The sequence below is a fragment of the Anomaloglossus baeobatrachus genome, chromosome 3 (genome assembly GCF_048569485.1).
Source record: "Anomaloglossus baeobatrachus isolate aAnoBae1 chromosome 3, aAnoBae1.hap1, whole genome shotgun sequence".
In the NCBI taxonomy this organism is placed as follows: domain Eukaryota; kingdom Metazoa; phylum Chordata; class Amphibia; order Anura; family Aromobatidae; genus Anomaloglossus; species Anomaloglossus baeobatrachus.
The window spans coordinates 101,943,158-101,967,839 of NC_134355.1; the positions used below are offsets into that span (position 1 = coordinate 101,943,158).

The 24,682-nt window shown below is 44.5% G+C and overlaps 1 protein-coding gene across 1 annotated transcript in view; it reads right to left on the reverse strand.

Moving 5' to 3' along the window:
- LOC142297178 (protocadherin Fat 4-like) overlaps positions 1–24,682 on the reverse strand; it is a 225,280-nt gene that overhangs the window by 57,194 nt on the left and 143,404 nt on the right. Inside the window, exons 26-29 of the mRNA XM_075341447.1 lie at positions 23,062–23,205; positions 8,806–9,047; positions 4,344–4,453; positions 1,088–1,204 (exon numbers count right to left, since the gene is read on the reverse strand). Of these exons, the coding sequence (XP_075197562.1) occupies positions 1,088–1,204; positions 4,344–4,453; positions 8,806–9,047; positions 23,062–23,205 (613 nt within the window). The remainder of the gene's footprint in view (positions 1–1,087; positions 1,205–4,343; positions 4,454–8,805; positions 9,048–23,061; positions 23,206–24,682) is intronic.

The following is a 24,682-nucleotide window of genomic DNA, read 5'->3' on the forward strand; positions in this document are numbered from 1 at the left end:
CAATGAGGGGGATAGGACTTTCCCACTGCATAGTCCAGAAAATCCAAAGCGTGAACCCTGAGAGCAAGCTCACTCCGTTAGCCATACGGGTGAGCGGGACCCATTTAGTTTCTAGCTGAAAGGGACCAACCAAAGAAAGAGGGGCCAAAGTCAAGGTCATAGGCTAACAAGCAACACCAGCGGGCACGGGATCCAGGCGAGCTCCCTCCCTGCTGCAGTGGCATCAAGAACTTTGGTTTACCACGGTTGTCAGCGTTATTGGACTGAGTGAGTATGCAATTAACCCTTACCGGCCCGACGCCACCTCCCCGACACCTATCACCGAGTCCCGGAGCATCCCCCTACCCGTGGAGGGGCTAAACCATCGCCACCAGACCATCGCCACCGGTACTCCCAGCTGCAGCGGTGATACTTTACCCTTACCACACACCATGGGTGGCGTCACAAACTTTCTATACCGTCCCCTGTACATAGCCCCCCTTTATTTGAGTGGACGCATGACACCCGGGTCCGGACGTCCCTCGAGCCACCGCGGATCTGGATCTGAGCAGTCCGGCTGCTGACGCGGAGGTAGCACACATGCATACTATGAAGCCTGATGTAGTGTGCATGACCGGAAGTCCGGAGATGTTCTAATCGTATCCACAGAGCCGAAAATCAGCGGTGGCAGCAGAGGTGAGCTCGACTATGCCTCTGACACTGCACATTCATTAGCATGTTAGCACGGCCCTGTGGGTATGCTAACATGCTAAGGGGGTCGACTAGCCAAGGGAACTAACCCACTTGTGTCTAGTCTCTGGCCTCATTAGCATATTATAAAGGATCTTTAGAAATACTTTTTCTAAAGATCTGTTTATCTATGCTACTAGATACAGGGACAGTTAGGCAGGGATTAGAAATATGCACCCAGAACTGCTTGTGGTTATGGTTGCATATAGCACCTGACAGGTTCACTTTAAGAAAAAAATTCTCTTCAAAAAGTGTCTATTTCTGATTGGAAGCCATAAGTACAGTACTTAATGTATTTTGCATGTTTTCATGCACAACACACACTGCTATATAAATAAAGATGATTATTATTATTTACCTTGGGTGTCAGGAGGTGTATCTGCCTCCACAGTGATATTATAGAATGGCTGGGCATCTTCATAAAATTTTTCTGTTCTCCACAGTTTTCCATCTTTCTCATCCAAATAAAACTGACCTGCAAATTACATTACAGTGAAATTGACTGGCACATTAACAAATTGGTCATATTACGCGCATGCTGTTCCCATATAGTTTGCATGTTGTTGGCAGCACATCCCCCTACAAAGGGATATGTGCGGCCAACAACTATAAGATCCGCATAAATGATCCAATCAGCTGCTGAACAAAATGCCTGCTTATTCAACAATTCGGTGATGCCTTTACACAGGTCAATATTGAATAAGCAATTTTATTCTGCTATTTATTTGGTCTGTACTAGTGCACAAGTTCAATGTAAAAATGTATTTAATCTTAAATGGTTGAAACTCAGTCTATGATGTAGAGCTGCTGTCAGATGAATTTAAAATAAATGAATGAATTAAAAGTTTTCCCTATAATTATGGCGTACAACATCTTTACGGATTGAACAGAAAGAGGTCAATGGAAGCTTAAAGGGAATGTCTCACGAACAAAGTACATGTTAATCAACAGACCTTGGAATAATAATTTCCACAATTGAAAGTATTAAAAAATAATGTTCCTGTGGTGAAATAATCTTGTATACAGTCCCTGACAGAAGTTCTGTTGCTTATCCATGTTATGTAAATAAAAGCTTATAACCTGACTTTAAATTCATCCATTGGTTTCATAAATTACTCTTTTGAAAGCTGAAACCTTCCCAAATTTGGTTTATGGTATGAAAATAAAGTTGCTGCAAAGCTGAAATATTGATCATTTAATGAACACAGAAAGGTCAGATTTTGGCAAGACTAAAGTTTTGTAGCCTTGTCATAAAATGCACCCAATCCTAGTTTACATCCTCACCTGTGCTCACTAAATGATTGGTTAATTAGTGGGTGTGTATAAAAAGAAACCCAGCACACTAGACCTTCACTTGAACTGCAACTTGACCTCTGACAGCATGCCAAAAATCAACCCTGCGCTCAAAGCCTTGATTATCAAGAGGCTGAAGAACAGATCCACTGCAGAGGTGGCCGGTACCTTTAATGTGTCTCAGGGTCAAGTACAAAGAATTAAAAAATGATTTGAAGAGACTGAAGATGTTTTTGACAAGCCCAGGTCCAGCAGACCCACAAGACAACTGCTCAGGAGGAACGTTTGTTGGATGGAAAATCCAAAGCCAGCCCCTCTTCCACTGCAGCAGAGCTCCAACAGGCCTGGTGACCTCAAGTCCCTGTGTCAGCTAGAACAGTTTGTAGGATTCTGTCTCGAAATGGCCTCCATTGTCGAATCAATGCCCAGAAGCCAGCACTAAATAAAAGGCAATAAAAAATGTGTTGTATTTGCAAAGTCCCACAGCCTGCTAAACAGATGGACGCTGGAAAAGTGGCAGAAGGTGGATTTCTCTGATGAATCTTCAGTTGAATTACACCACAACCACCGCAAATACTGCAGGAGACCTACTGGAGCCCGTATGGATCCAGAAAACAGTTAAGTTTGGTGGTGGAAAGATCATGGTCTGGGGTTACATTCAGTATGGGGGTGTGCGAAACATTTGCAAGGTGGAAGGCAATATCAATATCCTAAAAGATCAAGAAGCATTAGCTACCCATTACATTCCCAATCATAAAAAGCCGTCAAATTCTGCAGCAGGATGGTGCTCCATCTCATACATCCAGCTCTACAACAAAGTTCCTCCTGGCAAAGAAGATCAAGGTGCTCAAGGACTGGCCAGCCCAGTCACCAGACATGAACATCATTGAGCATGTTTGGGGTGGATGAAAGAGGGAGCTTGGAAGACAAAACCAAATAATCTAGATGAACTCTGGGAGGCATGTAAGACTGCATTCTTTGCTATTCCTGATGACTTCATCAATAAATTGTATGAATCATTGTTGACCCGCATGGATGAAATCCTTCAAGCTCATGGAGGTCACACAAAATATTAAATATGGCTCTAATAGCACCACAACTTCCTTTACCAATGTTATGCAACATATCTTTGGATTAGAAGTTAATTTTTTGTTTGTATTTCACATTACTTTTTGTGGGCGACAAAACTTTTGTCCTGCCAAAATCTGACCTTTCTGTGTTCATTAAAATATCAATATTTCAGCTTTGCAGCAACTTTATTTTCATAACCTAAATCAAATTTGGGAGGGTTTCAGCTTTCAAAAGAGAAATTTATAAAACCAATGGATGAATTTAAAGTCAGGTTATAAGCTTTTATTTACATAACATGGATAAGCAACAGAACTTCTGTCAGGGAGTGTATGTGTCCTGCTATGGACTGTGTAATGGGCATGTCTGACTGTACCGGAACATGGTCTGATCACACCACATCTGCTGGGCAGGGGAAGTAGCGAAAGAGTATACAGACAGGACATCTTGGGATTACAGTTGTTGCTTACAGTGAGCTAAAACATTTCATTGCCTGTTTAAACATGTTTTACTTCACAGAAAGAATCGGCTGCAGTCCCATTCTGTCCTGTGTGTATACTATTTTTCTAGTTCCTCCCTGGCCCAGGAGATGTATGATCAGACCATGTCCCTGTATGGCCAGACACGGCCATTACACATAGCAGGGGCACATTTATAAGATTATCTCAGCACAGGAACTTTTTTTTTCAACACTTCCAATTGTGGAAATTATTTTTCTTTCGAGATCTATTAATTGAAATGTACTTTGTTTGTGGGAAAACCCCTTTAAAAGGTCACCATGGTCTGACCAAGACACAATGTCCTGATAACTGGCAGAGGTTCATGCTTTGACCAATCCACCACTAATAAAAACTTTTTAATATATCTCTATGGCATCACAATTTTGAAAGTGGCCTTTTATGATACAAGGTTTTTTTCTAAATGGGACAATTTTTTTCTCTTCTCCTCCTCTTCTTCTTCCTCTTCTTCCTCTTCTTCTTCCTCTTCTTCTTCCTATTCTTCTTCTTCATCCTCTTCTTCTAAATTGTATTTTTAAGGCTGCTTATTTTGATTTGATATTTTGTATTTTGGTGACTTTGAAGCTAATTACTAGTTTTTAATAGAGGTTTAGTGTTAAGTTACAGTAGTTGCTTTGGAATCAATTAATATTGTACTTGAGGGACCGCAGTATTACTAAAATACAAGTATACAAGTTTCCGTGTTACTGAGGTTGGAGTAGTATAAAAATAATGATATATTATTATTATACTGACCTCTGTCATTACCCGTGACAATTCTATACGTGACATTTTGTCCTGTAGCATTCTTAGCAGCAAATGTAAAGACAGGTTCTTCTTTGGGTTTGTTTTCACTTAGAACTGTGCTAAAGAAAAAGAGGTCATTATTACAAATAAAAACTAACATGTCCACGTGGCTTGTCCTGAATTCTCAAAACAATAATAAAAAAGAAGTTACATATACTGTACATATAGAGAAATGAGCATTCAATGCATGACTGCAAATTTCTGTTATTTCTGTAGTAAAAAAAAATACAAGACACCATAATAGAAACTCCATAGGTCTGGTGTCTCTCATCTTCCTCTTGACAATACCCCATCTATGGAGTTTAAGTCAGGGAGTTTGTTGGCCAATCAAGTACAGTGATACTATAGTTATTAAATCAGGTATTGGTACTTTTGGCAGTGTGGACAGGGGCCAAGTCCTGCTGGAAAATGAAATTTCCATCTCCAAAAAGCTTGTCATCAGAGGGCAGCATGACGTGCTCGGAAATTTCCTGGTAGACGGCTGCATTGGCTTTGGTCTTGATAAAACACAGTGGACCTACACCAGCAGATGACATGGCTCCCCAAACCATCACTGATTGTGGACACTTCACACTAGACCTCAAGCAGCTTGTATTGTGGCCTCTCCACTCTTCCTCCAGACTCTGGGACCGCGATTTCCAAATAAATGCAAAATTTACTTTCATCTGAAAACAACACCTTGGACAACTGAGCAACAGTCCAGTTCTTTTACTCCTTGGCCCAGGTAAGATGCTTCTGGCGTTGTTTATTGGTTATGAGTGGTTGACACAAGGAATGTGTGGCGCCCCTGAGGCTCTGGTTGCCACAGGGTACTGCACCTCAATTAAGGTGCGGTATCCATCTCAGGTAAGGGGGGGTTAATCACCGGTGTTCCACATTCACACACACATACAGTTCTGGAGCCTTCTCACAGGGTGGTATGGCTCAGGGTAGGCAGGGGGGTGGCCATCACGATACATGGGACTTCTCCGGTCACTGAAGCCGGCCACCTTGGTTGGCGGGGTCCACTTGGGGTAGATATAGGCGCAACACGCTCACATCAAGAGAGATCTGTCGGGACCATAGTTCTGACAAGACACTTCTGGAATTCTTTGACTTTACTAGGCCCGGGGCTTGGAGCGGGAGCTCAGCCAGGGTACCTAACTGTAGAGGGGAACATCCTAGACCAAGGATATTCTCCTTCTCTTTCTCTTCAAACACCGGTGGTGACCCATTTTCTTGCTTGGGATTGACCGGAACCCACGACGGCAGAGAACAGCACCTGGGTGCAGCTTTAATTCAGTGAGTAAAAGAACCTGGAACCGCAGTTGCCGACTCAGACTCTGATTAGCGACGCCGTCGTCTCGCACTCTGGCGCTTCCAAGGGACCGGCATTTCGCCCGACATCCACCAGGGGCTCTCTCTGCCTGTGGGGAGCAACACCATCCCAGCTGTCATAAGACCTGCCCCGGTGAGGAATTCTGCAGTGGTGGCTACCCCCCTGGCCGTATACCATAGGTGGCGTCACGACAAACTTTCTTAAATACCTGGCTTCCCCCACCATTTTCTGAATGCCTTGGGGCAACGGAACTGGGCAAGGCCACCCGTGACAATGCCTGACCAGACCCGAAAAGGCCTGGCAACGAGTAGGTTGATCCCCTGCCCCGTGGGGCGCTGCAAATGCTTCAGTTATAGCCCATGTCATGGAAACGTCTGTGTGTGGTGGCTCTTGAGGCACTGACTCCACCAGCAGTCCACTCCTTGTCAATCTCCCCCAAATTTTGGAATAGCCTCTTATCAAGGCTGCGGTTACCCCTGTTGCTTGTGCACCTTTTTCTACTACACTTTTTCCTTCCACTCAATTTTCCATTAATATACTTGGAAAGAGCACTCTGTGAACAGCCAGCTTCTTTAGCAATGACCTTTTGTGGCTTACCCTCCTTGTGGAGTGTGTCAATGACTGCTTTCTGGATATCTGTCAAGTCAGCAGTTTTTGCCATGATTGTGTAGCCTACTGAATCAGAATAAATGACCATTTTAACACTTAGGAAGCCTTTGCAGGTGTTTTATGGTAATTATTCTAATTTTCAGAGATAATGACTTTTGGGTTTTCATTGACTGTAAGCCACATTCATCAATATTAACAGATATAAACCCTTGAAATAGATCACTTTGTTTGTAATGACTATATAATATATCTGTTTCCTTTATGTATTTAATTATTGAAATAAATGAACTTTTTGATGATATTCTTATTCATTGACATGCACTTGTAGATGGCATCTTCCCTCTGTGGAGCAAGCTCTGCTGCTGAGCCCGCTCCAAAGTACCTGATACGGCGTTAAGTGGTGAATGTTGAAAGAATTCCTACTTCGCAGCATTTTTTCTACACCTCTCTAAAATATTTGCTCTATATGGGATCTTGTCCAGACACTTGGTTAAAGCTTATAAATATCTCTGTATGATATGCATAATTAAGAAAATAATAAATTGTCCATGCATATGACTTTCCAATCCCCGCTGCTTACTCACTTGTGATTTTCTGGTTGGCTGAAAGTCTTTACTTGCAAGGAGGCTAAACTTTGACTTGCTAATGACCAGATTAAGCACCATTGTGTCCTATGGCAACATGTGATACTTCATTACTTAACTACTTTTAATTATTAATTCATACTGGTTGGCGAGCAGGAGTCGGGTATATTAATTACACCTCTCAATTGTAGTAAAATATTATTAGCTCACACAATCGGATGAAAGTCTCTATTGAATGGGTCTGCCTGGTAACTTACTAACTTTAAAGGCAATCTATCACAAGCTTTTTGCTACCTAATCCCCAAACAACAAGATCCTGATTCCAGCCAAGTATCACTTACTGTTCTGCTTAGTGTAGTTTTTATAACATCATTGTTTATTAGCAGGAGATTATCATTATAAGGCTAGTAAATCTGCTGCCAGATAGTCCAATCCTGCACCAACTAGTGATTGGCAGCTTTCTGCCCATGCACAGTGTACACAGAAAGCTGCCAATCCGTGATGTGGGCGGGGTTATACAGAGCTCAGCATTCAGAGAACTGGTAGATCTGCAGCATATAAAAAAAATTTTAACCAAAATTGCAGCAAGCAGCCCAGTAAGTGATACATGGCCGGAATCAAAGTCTTTGCCCCATACATTATGCTTTCATATGGGGTAGCAAAAAGTTTTTGACAGATTCCATTTGATGCCCCAGGGCACAGACAGCAGAGTGCCCCATTTCAAGAACATGAGTTAATTGTTCTTTAATACATCAGGCAGCATAGAGCACATTGGGGCCATTATCTCCACCTCTGAATATCTTCATGCGAAGGTTCTTAGTGGGTCCACTTCCTATACTTGTGAATTGTTCCTTTATTGTTCCATACTGTATATAAAAATAACATCAAATACTGATTGCAGGTCTGAATTCCCGGTCTGCCTAACTCTCTTCATAATGAGGCCCTAAATAAACCAGGATTAAAGGGTCAGTTTAAACTAAAAGTAGGAAAGGGGAGCTATGGGCAGGCACAGCCTTAGGGGAGGCACAGCTAAAGGGCCTGTTACAAGCTACGATATATCTAACGATATGTCGTCGGGGTCACGTCGTAAGTGACGCACATCCGGCATCGTATGACATATCGTAACGTGTGACAGCTACGAGCGACTGTGATCGTGCAAAAATACTCACCTTATCGTTGCTCGTTGACATGTCGCTCATTTTCAAAAAATCGAACGTCCTTCTGTGCGCCGGTTGTTCATTGTTCCCGTGGCAGCACACATCGCTCCGTGTGACACCTCAGGAACGATGAACTGCAGCTTACCTGCGTCCCGCCAGCAATGCGGAAGGAATGAGGTGGGAGGGATGTTATGTCCCGCTCATCTCCGCCCCTCCGCTTCTATTGGCCGTCCGCTGTGTGATGTCGCTGTGACGCTGCCCACATCGAGGTCATTCGGGAGGTAAGTGCGTGTGACGGGGGTTACCGACGTTGTGCGAAACGGGCAACAAATTGCCCGTGCCGCAGAAACGATGGGGGCGGGTGCGATCGCACATGCGATCGCACAAGAAATTGACACGTGTAAAGCGGCCTTTAGCCTTCTGTCTATTGGGATCTCCCTGAAGAGTAAGCATATGAGTGTGACACTATATGATACTCTTTGTGTGCTGTATATGGCAACAATATCTTGACACTATGTAGCAATATTATGTTGTATGATATACTGTAGCAAAATATAGCAGTAGTGTAAAAGAATTGTATACCTTCCTCCTGCACTGGCTCTGCTCCTGTGCTGTGATAAATGGCAGTTTAAGGACGTTATTAGGTTCTGTGATTGCTGGGAATATTAAAAGGCTGCAGCCAATCAGCAATTTTTATTATGTTATTTATTATTTTTTCATTGTCACGTGACATGAGAACATACCTTACTTCATTGGGGCTAAACACTGGCAAAGTTTTCTTCTTATTGACCAAATTGACAATGACGGAGGTCATGTTGCTGAGAGAAGGAGATCCTCGGTCTTTGGCGACCACTGTCAGACTGACCTCTCCAACCTTCAGATGGTTTGTAGCAGTAATTATTTTTCCATTTCTCATATTTTCAAACAAAAAGTCGGTGGATGACGGGTCAGATACCAGGGAATACTCAACAACCCCATTATTGCCCTGTAAATAATATATGATAACATCATTAGAGATGAGCGAACCGGTCCCGGTTCGGCTCGAGGTCGGTTCGCCGAACGGAGGTTCCGTTCGAGTTCGGCTCGTCGAACGTTCGACGAACCGAACTCGAACTGCATAGGAAACAATGGCAGGCAATCACAAACACAGAAAAACACCTAGAAAACACCCTCAAAGGTGTCCAAAAGGTGACAAACAACTCACAACACAACACAAACACATGGGAAAGTGACAAGGACATATACTCATGCGAAAACAAAACAGCTGGACAAGGAAAAAGAGGAGGACACACAGATATAGGCATGGCACGCCCTTCTAAAATCATGTAAAACACCGCAAGGTGACTCCAAGCGTAGTCTCCCTTTTTTTCCAAAAATTGGGCCCCACACACACCCACCCATTCAGTGGCAGCACTTGTGCCCTAGTTGTACACTTCACAGCTAGATTTGCATCAAGCACATTCAAAAATACGCCATACTTAACCGTCCCCAGGATGACACCGGGGTAGGTAGCAAAGCCTTTCCTGATCCCAGCTCTGTTCATCTTGGCTACTTTTAAAAACACATCAAGCAAGGGTTACTCCAAGCGGAGCCTCCCTTTTTTCCAAAAATTGTGCCCCACACACACCCACCCATTCAGTGGCAGCACTTGTGCCCTAGTTGTACACTTCACAGCTAGATTTGCATCAAGCACATTCCAAAATACGCCATTCTTATCCGTCCCCAGGATGATACCGGGGTAGGTAGCAAAGTCTTTCCTGATCCCAGCTCTGTTCATCTTGGCTTCTTTTAAAAACACATCAAGCAAGGGTTACTCCAAGCGGAGCCTCCCTTTTTTCCAAAAATTGTGCCCCACACACACCCACCCATTCAGTGGCAGCACTTGTGCCCTACTTGTACACTTCACAGCTAGATTTGCATCAAGCACATTCCAAATCCACAAGCATTTACTCTCCCCAGGATGACACAGGGGTTGTAAATTCCTTCTGGATCCATGACTTGTTCATTTTGATGAACGTCAGTCTGTCCACATTGTCTCTGGACAGACGCGTGCGCTTATCTGTCAGCACACACCCAGCAGCACTGAAGACACGTTCAGAGACAACGCTGGCAGCTGGACACGACAAAATCTCCAAGGCGTAACTGGATAGCTCTGGCCATTTTTCTAGATTTGAAGCCCAAAATGAGCAAGGCTCCATTTGCAAAGTCATGGCATCGATGTTCATTTGTAGATACTCCTGTATCATCCTCTCCAGCCGTTGACTATGTGTCAGACTTGTTGTCTCTGGTGGCCTTGCAAAGGAGGGTCTAAAAAAATTATGAAAAGATTCCATAAAATTGCTGTTACCAGCACCAGATACGGTCCTACTGGTAGGTGTAGACTGTTGAAGATGACGAGACCGTCCCATGTTTGTCAAGTTACAACTGGGAGATTCACTCCCTGCACCTGCACGGTTGTTTGGTGGAAAAGCGGATCTAAGATCGAGTAACAGCTTCTGCTGATACTCCTGCATACGTGCGTCCCTTTCTATGGCTGGAATTATGTCACAAAATTTGGACTTGTACCGGGGATCTAATAGTGTGGCAAGCCAGTAGTCATCATCACTTCTAATTTTGACAATACGAGGGTCATGTTGGAGGTAGTGCAACAAGAAGGCACTCATGTGTCTTGCGCAGCCATGCGGACCAAGTCCACGCTGTGTTTGTGGCATAGAGGTGCTAACCGTTCTTTCTTCCTCTGACATCTCCCCCCAACCTCTTTCAACTGAAATTTGACCAAGGTCTCCCTCATCTGCTGAGTCTTCCATGTCCATGGACAGTTCGTCCTCCATTTATTCATGTCCTCCTGCACCTTCCTCAACATCTCGCCTGCTACCATGCGCCCTTGTTGATCCCTGTCCCCCATGGTCCCATGCCTGGCGCCTTGGTGATGATGAACGTCTGGACCTTGGTGATGTTGTGTCTTGCGCATATGAATCCTCCTGTAGTTCATCCCCTTCCTGTTGTCCCACCCCCTGACTCCGAATAGTGTTTAGCGTGTGCTCCAGCATGTAAATGACTGGAATTGTCATGCTGATAATGGCATTGTCAGCGCTAAACATATTCGTCGCCATGTCGAAACTGTGCAGAAGGGTGCATAGGTCCTTGATCTGAGACCACTCCATCAGGGTGATCTGCCCCACCTCTGCATCTCGTTGGCCCAGGCTATACGTCATGACGTATTGCACCAGGGCACGGCGGTGCTGCCACAGTCGCTGTAACATGTGGAGAGTTGAATTCCAGCGTGTCGCCACATCGCATTTCAGGCGATGAACCGGCAGGCCGAAAGACTTCTGGAGCGATGCAAGTCGCTCAGCTGCGGCGCTTGAACGGCGGAAGTGAGCAGACAGTTTTCGTGCCCTGTTCAGAAGGCCATCTAGGCCGGGATAGTGTGTTAAAAATTGCTGCACGACAAGGTTCAACACATGAGCCATACAAGGTACGTGTGTCACCTTGCCCAGGCGAAGGGCCGCACCCAGGTTTGCAGCATTGTCGCACACGGCCTTACCAGGCTGCAGGTTCAGTGGAGACAACCATTTATTAAACTCGGACCGCAGAGCTGACCACAACTCCTCAGCTGTGTGACTCTTATTCCCAAGACATGTCAAGCTAAAGACCGCCTGATGCCGTTGCGCTCTGCTGCCAGCATAGGAATGAGGGGTGCGTGATTCCTTCTGCGCAGTGAGAACGCTGGTGGCCTGACCAGGCAGGCTTGGGGCGGAGGTGGAGGACCCAGATGAGGTGGAGGATGCAGAAGCAGTGGCGGAATTTGGACAGACAGAGGATTGACACACAAGTCGTGGGGACGGCAAGACTTGTGCAGCAGACCCTTCACCATCTATCACCATAGTTACCCAGTGCCCAGTGAGCGACATGTAACGTCCCTGTCCATGCTTACTGGTCCAAGTATCGGTGGTGAAATGCACCCGTTCACACACAGAGTTTCTCAATGAAGCGGTGATGTTGTGTGCGACATGCTGGTGTAGCGCGGGCACACCTTTCTTAGAGAAGTAGTGGCGACTAGGCATCTGGTACTGGGGCACAGCGACAGACATAAGGTCTCTAAAATCCTGTGTGTCCACTAGGCGGAAAGGCAGCATTTCGGTAGCCAACAGCTTACAGAGGGATAGAGTCAACCTCTTAGCTTTGTCATGGGTCGCAGGAAGTGGCCTTTTATTTGACCACATCTGAGGGACAGAGATCTGGCTGCTGTGTGTAGACGGTGTTGAGTAGGGTGTCCCTGGAAAAATGCAGGTTTGTGAGGAAAGTGCAGGCGGAGACATGATGTTGCCTTCATCCAACGTTGGTGCTATCGATGTCTGAGAGAGCTGTACACACTCACTTGTTTCCCCTTCCAAACCAACTGACGACCTACCAAGCAAACTGCCTGTTGCGGTTACAGTGGTGGAAGTTGTGGGTGGAAAAACAGGTGTGACAGCTGTCCCCACAGTCCTAGAAGATGACGAGCGCGCGGATGCACTGGAAGGGGCAGGTGGTGGATGGTTCGCTCCGCTAGGCCGCATTGCAGCACGGTGAGCTTCCCACCGGGCCATATGATATTTATTCATGTGACGATTCATGGAAGAAGTTGTCAAACTGCTGAGGTTTTGACCTCTACTAAGAGAACCATGACAAATTTTACAGATCACATAATTTGGGCGATCTTTTTCTATGTCAAAAAAGGACCAGGCTAGGCAAGGCTTAGAGGCCATGCGACCTGTTGATCCACCCCGAATAATGCTCAGAGGCAGAGTGGTGGCTGAGGATGCAGTTGTAGACGTGCTACCAGTACTCCGACTCTGTCCAGGAAGGCGCAAGGTAACTTCGTCATCAGTTGCATCCTCCTCCACCACCTCTGTTGACCTCCTCGAGTGCCTGACTGTGGGTTGACAGTAGGTGGGATCTAGAACTTCATCATCAATTGTTGTGTTTGCACTCCCCTCCCCCTCAGACCGAGCCTCTTCTTGCCCTGACCGAATATTTAAGTTGTCATCCCAATCGGGTATCTGTGTCTCATCTTCATCAGTATGTTCCTCATTGTCTATAACCACAGGTGTTACAGTTTGTGACAAAGGGTCAACATTATGCTCAGAAACTTGTTCCTCACGGCCTGAATCAGAGTCACAAAGGTTCTGGGCATCACTGCAGACCATTTCCTGTTCTGTACTCACTGTAGCTTGGGAGCAGACCTCTGATTCCCAGGCTATAGTGTGACTGAACAGCTCTGCAGACTCAGCCATCTCAGTTCCACCATACTGTGCAGGGCTGATGGAGACTTCAGAGCTGGGAGAAATCAAGTTTGATTGGGATGACAACTCAGAGGACTGGTGTTTTTTGGATGCGGTACTTGAAGTGGCTGAGAGGGCACTTGTTGGACCACTTGAGATCCATTCAAGCATTTTCCTTTTTTGGCCATCATCTACCTTTGTTCCTGTTGTTCGTGTCCGTAAAAAAGGGAGCACATCGGATTGTCCACGGTAAGTAGTAGACATCTTACTTTTGCTGGTAGATGGTCTATCTTCAGCAGATGATAATGGAGCTTTGCCACCTTCCCCACGGACAAAACCTTTTTTGCCTTTTCCACCACGCCTCTTCCCCTTTCCACCAGCATCTGTCATTTTGCCACTCATGTTGATTGCGACAAGATTGTGCACTGAAAATGTGGTAGTAAAAATTGAGAGGTGGTGTAGATTGCAGTGGTGGTCTAGCTTTATTAACAGCAGAATAATAAAGAATAAATATCCCTGACAATGCAACTACGGCCCTTAAACTGGCAGCAAAAATTGCTAGTATAATGGCTTAGTTATAATGAGTTGGAGTGTGCAATGCAGGTAGAGGTGCTGCAAATGTCTTTGCACTAGTGGGACTAGACAAATGTCCAATAGCCACGTTTAGGATGCCACTAGGTACACTGAGTGTTTGCTAGTATAATGGCTTAGTTATAATGAGTTGGAGTGTGCAATGCAGGCAGAGGTGCTGCAAATGTCTTTGCACTAGTGGGACTAGACAAATGTCCAATAGCCACGTTTAGGATGCCACTAGGTACACTGAGTGTTTGCTAGTATAATGGCTTAGTTATAATGAGTTGGAGTGTGCAATGCAGGCAGAGGTGCTGCAAATGTCTTTGCACTAGTGGGACTAGACAAATGTCCAATAGCCACGTTTAGGATGCCACTAGGTACACTGAGTGTTTGCTAGTATAATGGCTTAGTTATAATGAGTTGGAGTGTGCAATGCAGGCAGAGGTGCTGCAAATGTCTTTGCACTAGTGGGACTAGACAAATGTCCAATAGCCACGTTTAGGATGCCACTAGGTACACTGAGTGTTTGCTAGTATAATGGCTTAGTTATAATGAGTTGGAGTGTGCAATGCAGGCAGAGGTGCTGCAAATGTCTTTGCACTAGTGGGACTAGACAAATGTCCAATAGCCACGTTTAGGATGCCACTAGGTACACTGAGTGTTTGCTAGTATAATGGCTTAGTTATAATGAGTTGGAGTGTGCAATGCAGGCAGAGGTGCTGCAAATGTCTTTGCACTAGTGGGACTAGACAAATGTCCAATAGCCACGTTTAGGATGCCACTAGGTACACTGAGTGTTTGCTAGTATAATGGCTTAGTTATAATGAGTTGGAGTGTGCAATGCAGGCAGAGGTGCTGCAAATGTCTTTGCACTAGTGGGACTAGACAAATGTCCAATAGCCACGTTTAGGATGCCACTAGGTACACTGAGTGTTTGCTAGTATAATGGCTTAGTTATAATGAGTTGGAGTGTGCAATGCAGGCAGAGGTGCTGCAACTGTCTTTGCACTAGTGGGACTAGACAAATGTCCAATAGCCACGTTTAGGATGCCACTAGGTACACTGAGTGTTTGCTAGTATAATGGCTTAGTTATAATGAGTTGGAGTGTGCAATGCAGGCAGAGGTGCTGCAAATGTCTTTGCACTAGTGGGACTATAGCAAAGTCCAATAGCCACGTTTAGGATGCCACTAGGTACACTGAGTGTTTGCTAGTATAATGGCTTAGTTATAATGAGTTGGAGTGTGCAATGCAGGCAGAGGTGCTGCAAATGTCTTTGCACTAGTGGGACTAGACAAATGTCCAATAGCCACGTTTAGGATGCCACTAGGTACACTGAGTGTTTGCTAGTATAATGGCTTAGTTATAATGAGTTTGAGTGTGCAATGCAGGCAGAGGTGCTGCAAATGTCTTTGCACTAGTGGGACTAGACAAATGTCCAATAGCCACGTTTAGGATGCCACTAGGTACACTGAGTGTTTGCTAGTATAATGGCTTAGTTATAATGAGTTGGAGTGTGCAATGCAGGCAGAGGTGCTGCAAATGTCTTTGCACTAGTGGGACTAGACAAATGTCCAATAGCCACGTTTAGGATGCCACTAGGTACACTGAGTGTTTGCTAGTATAATGGCTTAGTTATAATGAGTTGGAGTGTGCAATGCAGGCAGAGGTGCTGCAAATGTCTTTGCACTAGTGGGACTAGACAAATGTCCAATAGCCACGTTTAGGATACCACTAGGTACACTGAGTGTTTGCTAGTATAATGGCTTAGTTATAATGAGTTGGAGTGTGCAATGCAGGCAGAGGTGCTGCAAATGTCTTTGCACTAGTGGGACTAGACAAATGTCCAATAGCCACGTTTAGGATGCCACTAGGTACACTGAGTGTTTGCTAGTATAATGGCTTAGTTATAATGAGTTGGAGTGTGCAATGCAGGCAGAGGTGCTGCAAATGTCTTTGCACTAGTGGGACTAGACAAATGTCCAATAGCCACGTTTAGGATGCCACTAGGTACACTGAGTGTTTGCTAGTATAATGGCTTAGTTATAATGAGTTGGAGTGTGCAATGCAGGCAGAGGTGCTGCAACTGTCTTTGCACTAGTGGGACTATAGCAAAGTCCAATTGCCACGTTTAGGATGCCACTAGGTACACTGAGTGTTTGCTAGTATAATGGCTTAGTTATAATGAGTTGGAGTGTGCAATGCAGGCAGAGGTGCTGCAAATGTCTTTGCACTAGTGGGACTAGACAAATGTCCAATAGCCACGTTTAGGATGCCACTAGGTACACTGAGTGTTTGCTAGTATAATGGCTTAGTTATAATGAGTTGGAGTGTGCAATGCAGGCAGAGGTGCTGCAACTGTCTTTGCACTAGTGGGACTATAGCAAAGTCCAATTGCCACGTTTAGGATGCCACTAGGTACACTGAGTGTTTGCTAGTATAATGGCTTAGTTATAATGAGTTGGAGTGTGCAATGCAGGCAGAGGTGCTGCAAATGTCTTTGCACTAGTGGGACTAGACAAATGTCCAATAGCCACGTTTAGGATACCACTAGGTACACTGAGTGTTTGCTAGTATAATGGCTTAGTTATAATGAGTTGGAGTGTGCAATGCAGCCAGAGGTGCTGCAAATGTCTTTGCACTAGTGGGACTAGACAAATGTCCAATAGCCACGTTTAGGATGCCACTAGGTACACTGAGTGTTTGCTAGTATAATGGCTTAGTTATAATGAGTTGGAGTGTGCAATGCAGGCAGAGGTGCTGCAAATGTCTTTGCACTAGTGGGACTAGACAAATGTCCAATAGCCACGTTTAGGATGCCACTAGGTACACTGAGTGTTTGCTAGTATAATGGCTTAGTTATAATGAGTTGGAGTGTGCAATACAGGCAGAGGTGCTGCAACTGTCTTTGCACTAGTGGGACCATAGCAAAGTCCAATTGCCACGTTTAGGATGCCACTAGGTACACTGAGTGTTTGCTAGTATAATGGCTTAGTTATAATGAGTTGGAGTGTGCAATGCAGGCAGAGGTGCTGCAAATGTCTTTGCACTAGTGGGACTAGACAAATGTCCAATAGCCACGTTTAGGATGCCACTAGGTACACTGAGTGTTTGCTAGTATAATGGCTTAGTTATAATGAGTTGGAGTGTGCAATGCAGGCAGAGGTGCTGCAAATGTCTTTGCACTAGTGTGACTAGACAAAAGTCCAATAGCCACGTATAGGATGCCACTAGGTACACTGAGTGTTTGCTAGTATAATGGCTTAGTTATAATGAGTTGGAGTGTGCAATGCAGGCAGAGGTGCTGCAAATGTCTTTGCACTAGTGGGACTATAGCAAAGTCCAATAGCCACGTTTAGGATGCCACTAGGTACACTGAGTGTTTGCTAGTATAATGGCTTAGTTATAATGAGTTGGAGTGTGCAATGCAGGCAGAGGTGCTGCAAATGTCTTTGCACTAGTGGGACTAGACAAATGTCCAATAGCCACGTTTAGGATGCCACTAGGTACACTGAGTGTTTGCTAGTATAATGGCTTAGTTATAATGAGTTGGAGTGTGCAATGCAGGCAGCGGTGCTGCAAATGTCTTTGCACTAGTGGGACTAGACAAATGTCCAATAGCCACGTTTAGGATGCCACTAGGTACACTGAGTGTTTGCTAGTATAATGGCTTAGTTATAATGAGTTGGAGTGTGCAATGCAGGCAGAGGTGCTGCAAATGTCTTTGCACTAGTGGGACTAGAGAAATGTCCAATAGCCACGTTTAGGATGCCACTAGGTACACTGAGTGTTTGCTAGTATAATGGCTTAGTTATAATGAGTTGGAGTGTGCAATGCAGGCAGAGGTGCTGCAAATGTCTTTGCACTAGTGGGACTAGACAAATGTCCAATAGCCACGTTTAGGATGCCACTAGGTACACTGAGTGTTTGCTAGTATAATGGCTTAGTTATAATGAGTTGGAGTGTGCAATGCAGGCAGAGGTGCTGCAAATGTCTTTGCACTAGTGGGACTAGACAAATGTCCAATAGCCACGTTTAGGATGCCACTAGGTACACTGAGTGTTTGCTAGTATAATGGCTTAGTTATAATGAGTTGGAGTGTGCAATGCAGGTAGAGGTGCTGCAAATGTCTTTGCACTAGTGGGACTATAGCAAAGTCCAATAGCCACGTTTAGGATGCCACTAGGTACACTGAGTGTTTGCTAGTATAATGGCTTAGTTATAATGAGTTGGAGTGTGCAGAGGACAGGAGGGTACAGTGCCAGGATTGTGGGGCTCTGGGTAGAGGAAAGGAAGCCTGCCTTTCTATTCCCTCCTAATAGGGAAATGCAGGGAGGAAATCCCTGACCTTTGCTACACAGACGCTGTCGCTGTTTTCAGGACCTGTCACCTATGGCTCTGACCCTACCGGTTTGAGCCCTTAAAAGGACTGATGGGAAGTGCTATCCCTATGCTGTCCAGCGCTTTGTATGGAGCGCATACAGCTGTATCAGCGATAGGACAAAGGACGGAGCTGCGACAGTGATGTCTGACACCAAGGACGCAGAAGAGATAATGGCGTCCTGGAGGAAAATGTCCGGTTTTATAATGCAGGGACATGTGACATGGACATCCTATCACACATGCCGTTGCTTCTCTGGCTAAAAGTCCACTTAGCTGTGTGTGTGTCTGGGATTGGCTGACATGCTGGCCCGCCCCACAAGACGCGCGCGCTTAGGGAAGGAAGACAAGGAAAAAAAAAAAAAAAAAAAATGGCGATCGCCATTATGCAAACAGCAGTGATCTGAAGGCGCTGTTCACGCACACTATACACTGAAATGTCATAATAGTGTGAGTCACAGAGTGACTTACACTATTACAGCGGAAAGCCAGCTAGGAATTAACTGTTTTTTTGCTGCTAGAACCGTTCTCGAATGTTTCTAGAACTATCGAGCTTTTGCAAAAAGCTCGAGTTCTAGTTCGATCTAGAACAGGCCCCAAAATCACTCGAGCCTAGAACTGGAGAACCTCGAACCGCGAACCGCGCTCAACTCTAAACATCATATAACACTGACCATTTTTTTTACACTTCACAGGACAATAGGATATACAATTCATACTGAAAAGTAAGAGAGGATCTTTACCAGTTAGTGGTTTTGGCCACTTAGCTACAGTGCCTACAAGTAGTATTCAACCCCCTGCAGATTTAGCAGGTTTGATAAGAAGCAAATAAGTTAGAGCCTGCAAACTTCAAACAAGAGCAGGATTTATTAACAGATGCATAAATCTTACAAACCAACAAGTTATGTTGCTTCGTTAAATTTTAATAAATTTTCAACATAAAAGTGTGGGTCATTTATTATTCAACCCCTAGGTTTAATATTTTGTGGAATAACCCTTGTTTGCAATTACAGCTAATAATCGTCTTTTATAAGACCTGATCAGGCCGGCACAGGTCTCTGGAGTTATCTTGGCCCACTCCTCCATGCAGATCTTCTCCAAGTTATCTATGTTCTTTGGGTGTCTCATGTGGACTTTAATCTTGAGCTCCTTCCACAAGTTTTCAATTGGGTTAAGGTCAGGAGACTGACAAGGCCACTGCAACACCTTGATTTTTTCCCTCTTGAACCAGGCCTTGGTTTTCTTGGCTGTGTGCTTTGGGTCGTTGTCTTGTTGGAAGATGAAATGACGACCCATCTTAAGATCCTTGATGGAGGAGTGGAGGTTCTTGGCCAAAATCTCCAGGTAGGCCGTGCTATCCATCTTCCCATGGATGCGGACCAGATGGCAAGGCCCCTTGGCTGAGAAACAGCCCCACGGCATGATGCTGCCACCACCATGCTTGACTGTAGGGATGGTATTCTTGGGGTCGTATGCAGTGCCATCCAGTCTCCAAACATCACGTCTGTGGTTGGCACCAAAGATCTCGATCTTGGTCTCATCAGACCAGAGAACCTTGAACCAGTCTGTCTCAGAGTCCTCCAAGTGATCATGAGCAAACTGTAGACGAGCCTTGACATGACGCTTTGAAAGTAAAGGTACCTTACGGGCTCGTCTGGAACGGAGACCATTGAGGTGGAGTACGTTACTTATGGTATTGACTGAAACCAATGTCTCCGCTGCCATGAGATCTTCCCGGAGCTCCTTCCTTGTTGTCCTTGGGTTAGCCTTGACTCTTCGGACAAGCCTGGCCTCGGCATGGGTGGAAACTTTCAAAGGCTGTCCAGGCCGTGGAAGGCTAACAGTAGTTCCATAAGCCTTCCACTTCCGGATGATGCTCCCAACAGTGGAGACAGGTAGGCCCAACTCCTTGGAAAGGGTTTTGTACCCCTTGCCAGCCTTGTGACCCTCCACGATCTTGTCTCTGATGGCCTTGGAATGCTCCTTTGTCTTTCCCATGTTGACCAAGTATGAGTGCTGTTCACAAGTTTGGGGAGGGTCTTAATTAGTCAGAAAAGGCTGGAAAAAGAGATAATTAATCCAAACATGTGGAGCTCATTGTTCTTTGTGCCTGAAATACTTCTTAATACTTTAGGGGAACCAAACAGAATTCTTGTGGTTTGAGGGGTTGAATAATAAATGACCCTCTGAATAAACTTTTCACAATTTAAAAAAAAAAAAAGAAAAAAAGAAATAACATTCTTTTTTGCTGCAGTGCATTTCACACTTCCAGGCTGATCTACAGTCCAAATGTCACAATGCCAAGTTAATTCCGAATGTGTAAACCTGCTAAATCTGCAGGGGGTTGAATACCACTTGTAGGCACTGTATACTTAAAGGGGTTGTTTGAGGGAGACCGGGACCCCACCAATCAGAATTGATTGGTGGTCGGATATAGGCAAAGTATAAGAACTGCTTTTCTCCTATTCAGGTTAATAGGTGATAAGGCCCAGTACCCAGCAGCAATTACTAAGTAATGTCCACAGCTGGTGTATTGCTTATACCTGGTACTGTTGAAGATTGTATCAAATGATCTAATATTGATGATGTATCCTAATGGTAAGTCATCAATATGTAAATCCCAGACAACCCCTTAAAGTTATTAACCAATAAATTGGGTCTGCCTAAAGCTAAATAAATATCCAAAAATCTTCAGAATTATGAAAATTCATTATTTTTAATCCATTATAGAAATATTACAAAAAATTAGTGCTGGTACCCACAAGTAAAAACCCTACCCCATAAAAACATACAAAGAACAAACTGGTGCAGTATGGTCAATATGATTATTAAGGAAGCGGATTTAATCCAAATTGTAAATTCCTGGGTTGCAAAAAATTATTATGAAATTCTTTCCAAGTAGATAGTTAATAAAGCTCACTAGCTGGCCAAAAATAGAAAATATAAAGTGTAAGTGCAAAATACACAGGGAACTGACATATACATAAAGCCCTAATCAGAAGATAACCAGTATAGAACTGCATGCATGCATAGTATTTATAAATAAACCACACCACTTGGTATAATGTATTAGAGCCAATATGCATGAATCCAGTGTAACAGAGGGCAAACAAATATGGCAACACCCGTGGGGCCAGAAGAGAAACCAGGAGATACAAACCAGGAGTTAGACCACACTGCCCAGCACCTTGACGCACGTTTCGCACCCGCTTCCCCTAATAGGAGTCCCCTAATAATCATCCTTCAACATGATGTTATCTTAAGACACTATGTGTATGTATTTTTTTGTATTTAATAAATAATTTACTTGTTTGAATATAGCACTCCTTGTGTGTATTTTTTACACATATTTAAAGTGTTTTGGCTTTTAGCCTTAGTCATGGTATATACTCTGAGTATGAATATCTCTATATAAATCCCATTCATAAAGTGTTGGGAGTTCTGCATTACCAATCAGAGCTAAGTCCTATTACATACAAAAACTAATACTTAAAAACTTGTTTGTACCACGAATATAGGAAGTAAAAGAAAGAATTAGTCTCTATTTATTTTTCTTTCTCTCTCAGACTTTCTCAATGGCTGAGTTATGTGTAAAAAAACAAACTCAGTTTTACTTACCCTCCGAGAATCCAGCGCTGTGACTCCACCATTGCCCCGGTGTACGATGGTTTACCTGCAGTGGTGAAGTCAAGGGATGTTACTGACGCAGCTAAACTATAAAGAGCGGGGCAGGAGCTCTACCCGAGGAGGGTAATTAAAGTTCAGTTTGTTTTTTTACAGATAATTGAGCCTATAGGAAAAGGTTTTTGAATGGAGATAACCCCTTTAATTCTTTTACTGACCATAATCAGGGGCGGATATACAACTGGTGCAACCAGTGCAGCCGCACAGGGGCTCAGAGGTCCCATTACACTGCCAAAGAGGAGAAATTCTGCATTATGATGAGCTGTAAAGCTCGCTTTACACACTACAATATATCTTACAATATGTCGGCGGGGTCACGTCGTAAGTGACGCACATCCGGCATCGTAAGGTACATTGTAGTGTGTAACAGGTACGTGCGATTGCGAATGAACAGTAAAATGTTCATCGCGCGCACGTCGTTCATTCCTCATGAATTGAACGTCAGGTTGTTCATCGTACCCGGGGCAGCACACATCGCAGTGTGTGACACCCCGGGAACGATGAACAGATCTTACTTGTGTCCTGCGGCTCCCGGACAGCAATGCAGAAGGAAAGAGGTGGGCGGGAAGTTTACGTCCCGCTCATCTCCGCCCCTCCGCTTCTATTGGCCGGCTGCCGCGTGACGTCGATGTGACGCCGAACGTCCCTCCCACTCCAGGAAGTGGACATTTGCCGCCCACATCGAGGTCATATGGACGGGTAAGTACGTGTGACGGGGGTTAATTGTTTGTGCGGCACATTCAACAAAATTGAACGTGCCACACATACGATGGGGGCGGGTACGATCGCATACGATATCGTATGCAGAATCGTAACATGTAAAGCAGGCTTTAGACTGGAAAGGCCCATATAATATTCTTGCACAGGGGTCTCTTCTGTCTTTGTCCACTTCTGATGGCAATAATTGGGATTTTATAACAATTGGATTTGTGGTTTGGTGGTGATTTTAACAAACATCTTGGGGTAATTATGACAGACTGGCTTAGTCCCACCTCTGGTTGTAACCCAGATTAAAATAAACTCTGCTTTATCTTTCAGGTTCCATACACACAAACACACGCACTCACACAAAAAATAAGTCAAGTGTGTAGAGTACCTCATCCCTGTCTGTCGCTGCTATCGCTATCACAGGAGATCCCACTGGACTCTTCACATCTATTTCAGCAAAGTATTTTTTCTGTGTAAATTGTGGAGCATTATCATTCTCATCCAGTATGAAAACTGTAAGAAGAGTTTTAACCTGAAAAATATAAATAAATTATTTATGACATGGAGTAATTCAACATAAGTCCTGTTTCATACGTCAGTGATTCTGGTATGTGTATGACAGTTTTTATATGTACCAGAATCACGGCCATACGCAGACCAATTAATCAATAGGTCTGCACACATCAGTGATTTTCACTGACCGTGTCTACGTGCGGCGTACACGCATGTCCATGATTGCAGCACGGAGACAAGTCAGTTTTTTTCTGGCATCACTGATGTCCCACGGACCACATTATGGTGTACTCCATGAAAGTCGTACCAGAAAAACATGAACATTGAAAATGAAAAGCATTTTTAATGCACCTTCTCCAGCGTTGCTTGTCTCCGGCCGCTGCTGCCTCTGCTTTAGAGCCGGCTGCTTATTCTCTTGCATATTTATGTATGCAGGAACAGGTGACCCAGAAGTAGCTGCAGCTGGGGCAGAAACACAGCAGAGCCAAAGAGTTCAGCACCACGGACAGCAAGAGTGGGGACAGGTGAGTATACAGTACGTCCATGTGCTATCACGGAGCACGGATAACATATCACAGATTGCACATGGAAAACCCACGTGTGCTGTGAATCATGGCACAGGGAGGCACATGTGTGTTTTTAACATATCAGTGAAAAACGTCTGTGTCTGTGGATGTCTGGGAATATTTTTTATGCAAATGTTTATTGCAATGTATTTTAGCAATATTTATGATCATATCCACATTTATCTGCTATTTACCATCCAGGTCGTCTCACCCAATGACATTAGCAATCATTTACCGTATATTGTTCGCATTGTTTTTCCCTTTTTAAGGACCTTCTCTCTTTGTACATGTTGTAATAAGTAATGTCACGTACTAAAGCTAAAGAACCTTTTTTCATTGCGCATGCGCATTATTTATCTCATGCATGCACTGTAAGCCTAAGGCACACCTGTGTAATTATCATGTTGTATATCAGCATCTTGGCATGCCTATTATGTATCAGCATCTTGACATGCCACACCTGTGAGGTGGATGGATTATCTCAGTAAAGGAGAAGTGCTCACGGAGGCCTCTTACACATATACGTGCCTCCGGTACGTGTTTGGCAGTTCTCTCACGTACCGGAGACACGTACACACGTAGACCTATGTATTCCTATGGCTTTGGACACACGTAAGTATTTTTGCATGGAACGTGTGTCCGTTCCGTACCTACGTGTGTCCGTTCCGTACTTCCGTGTGTCCGTATGTTTCTCACGGCAACATGTCCGTTTTCTCTCCGGCAGCACGGGTGTCACACGGAACGCAAACGTGTCACACGTAATGCAAACGGACCACACGAATGTGTTCCGTGTGGCACGCACCAGAGAAAAGACATGTGTCTGTGAGAAAAAAAAACTAAAACTTTACTCACCTTCTCCAGCCCTGCAGACTCTGCCGCTGCTGTCACTTGCTGCTGACCGCCGCTCATTATGCTCATTGAATATTCACT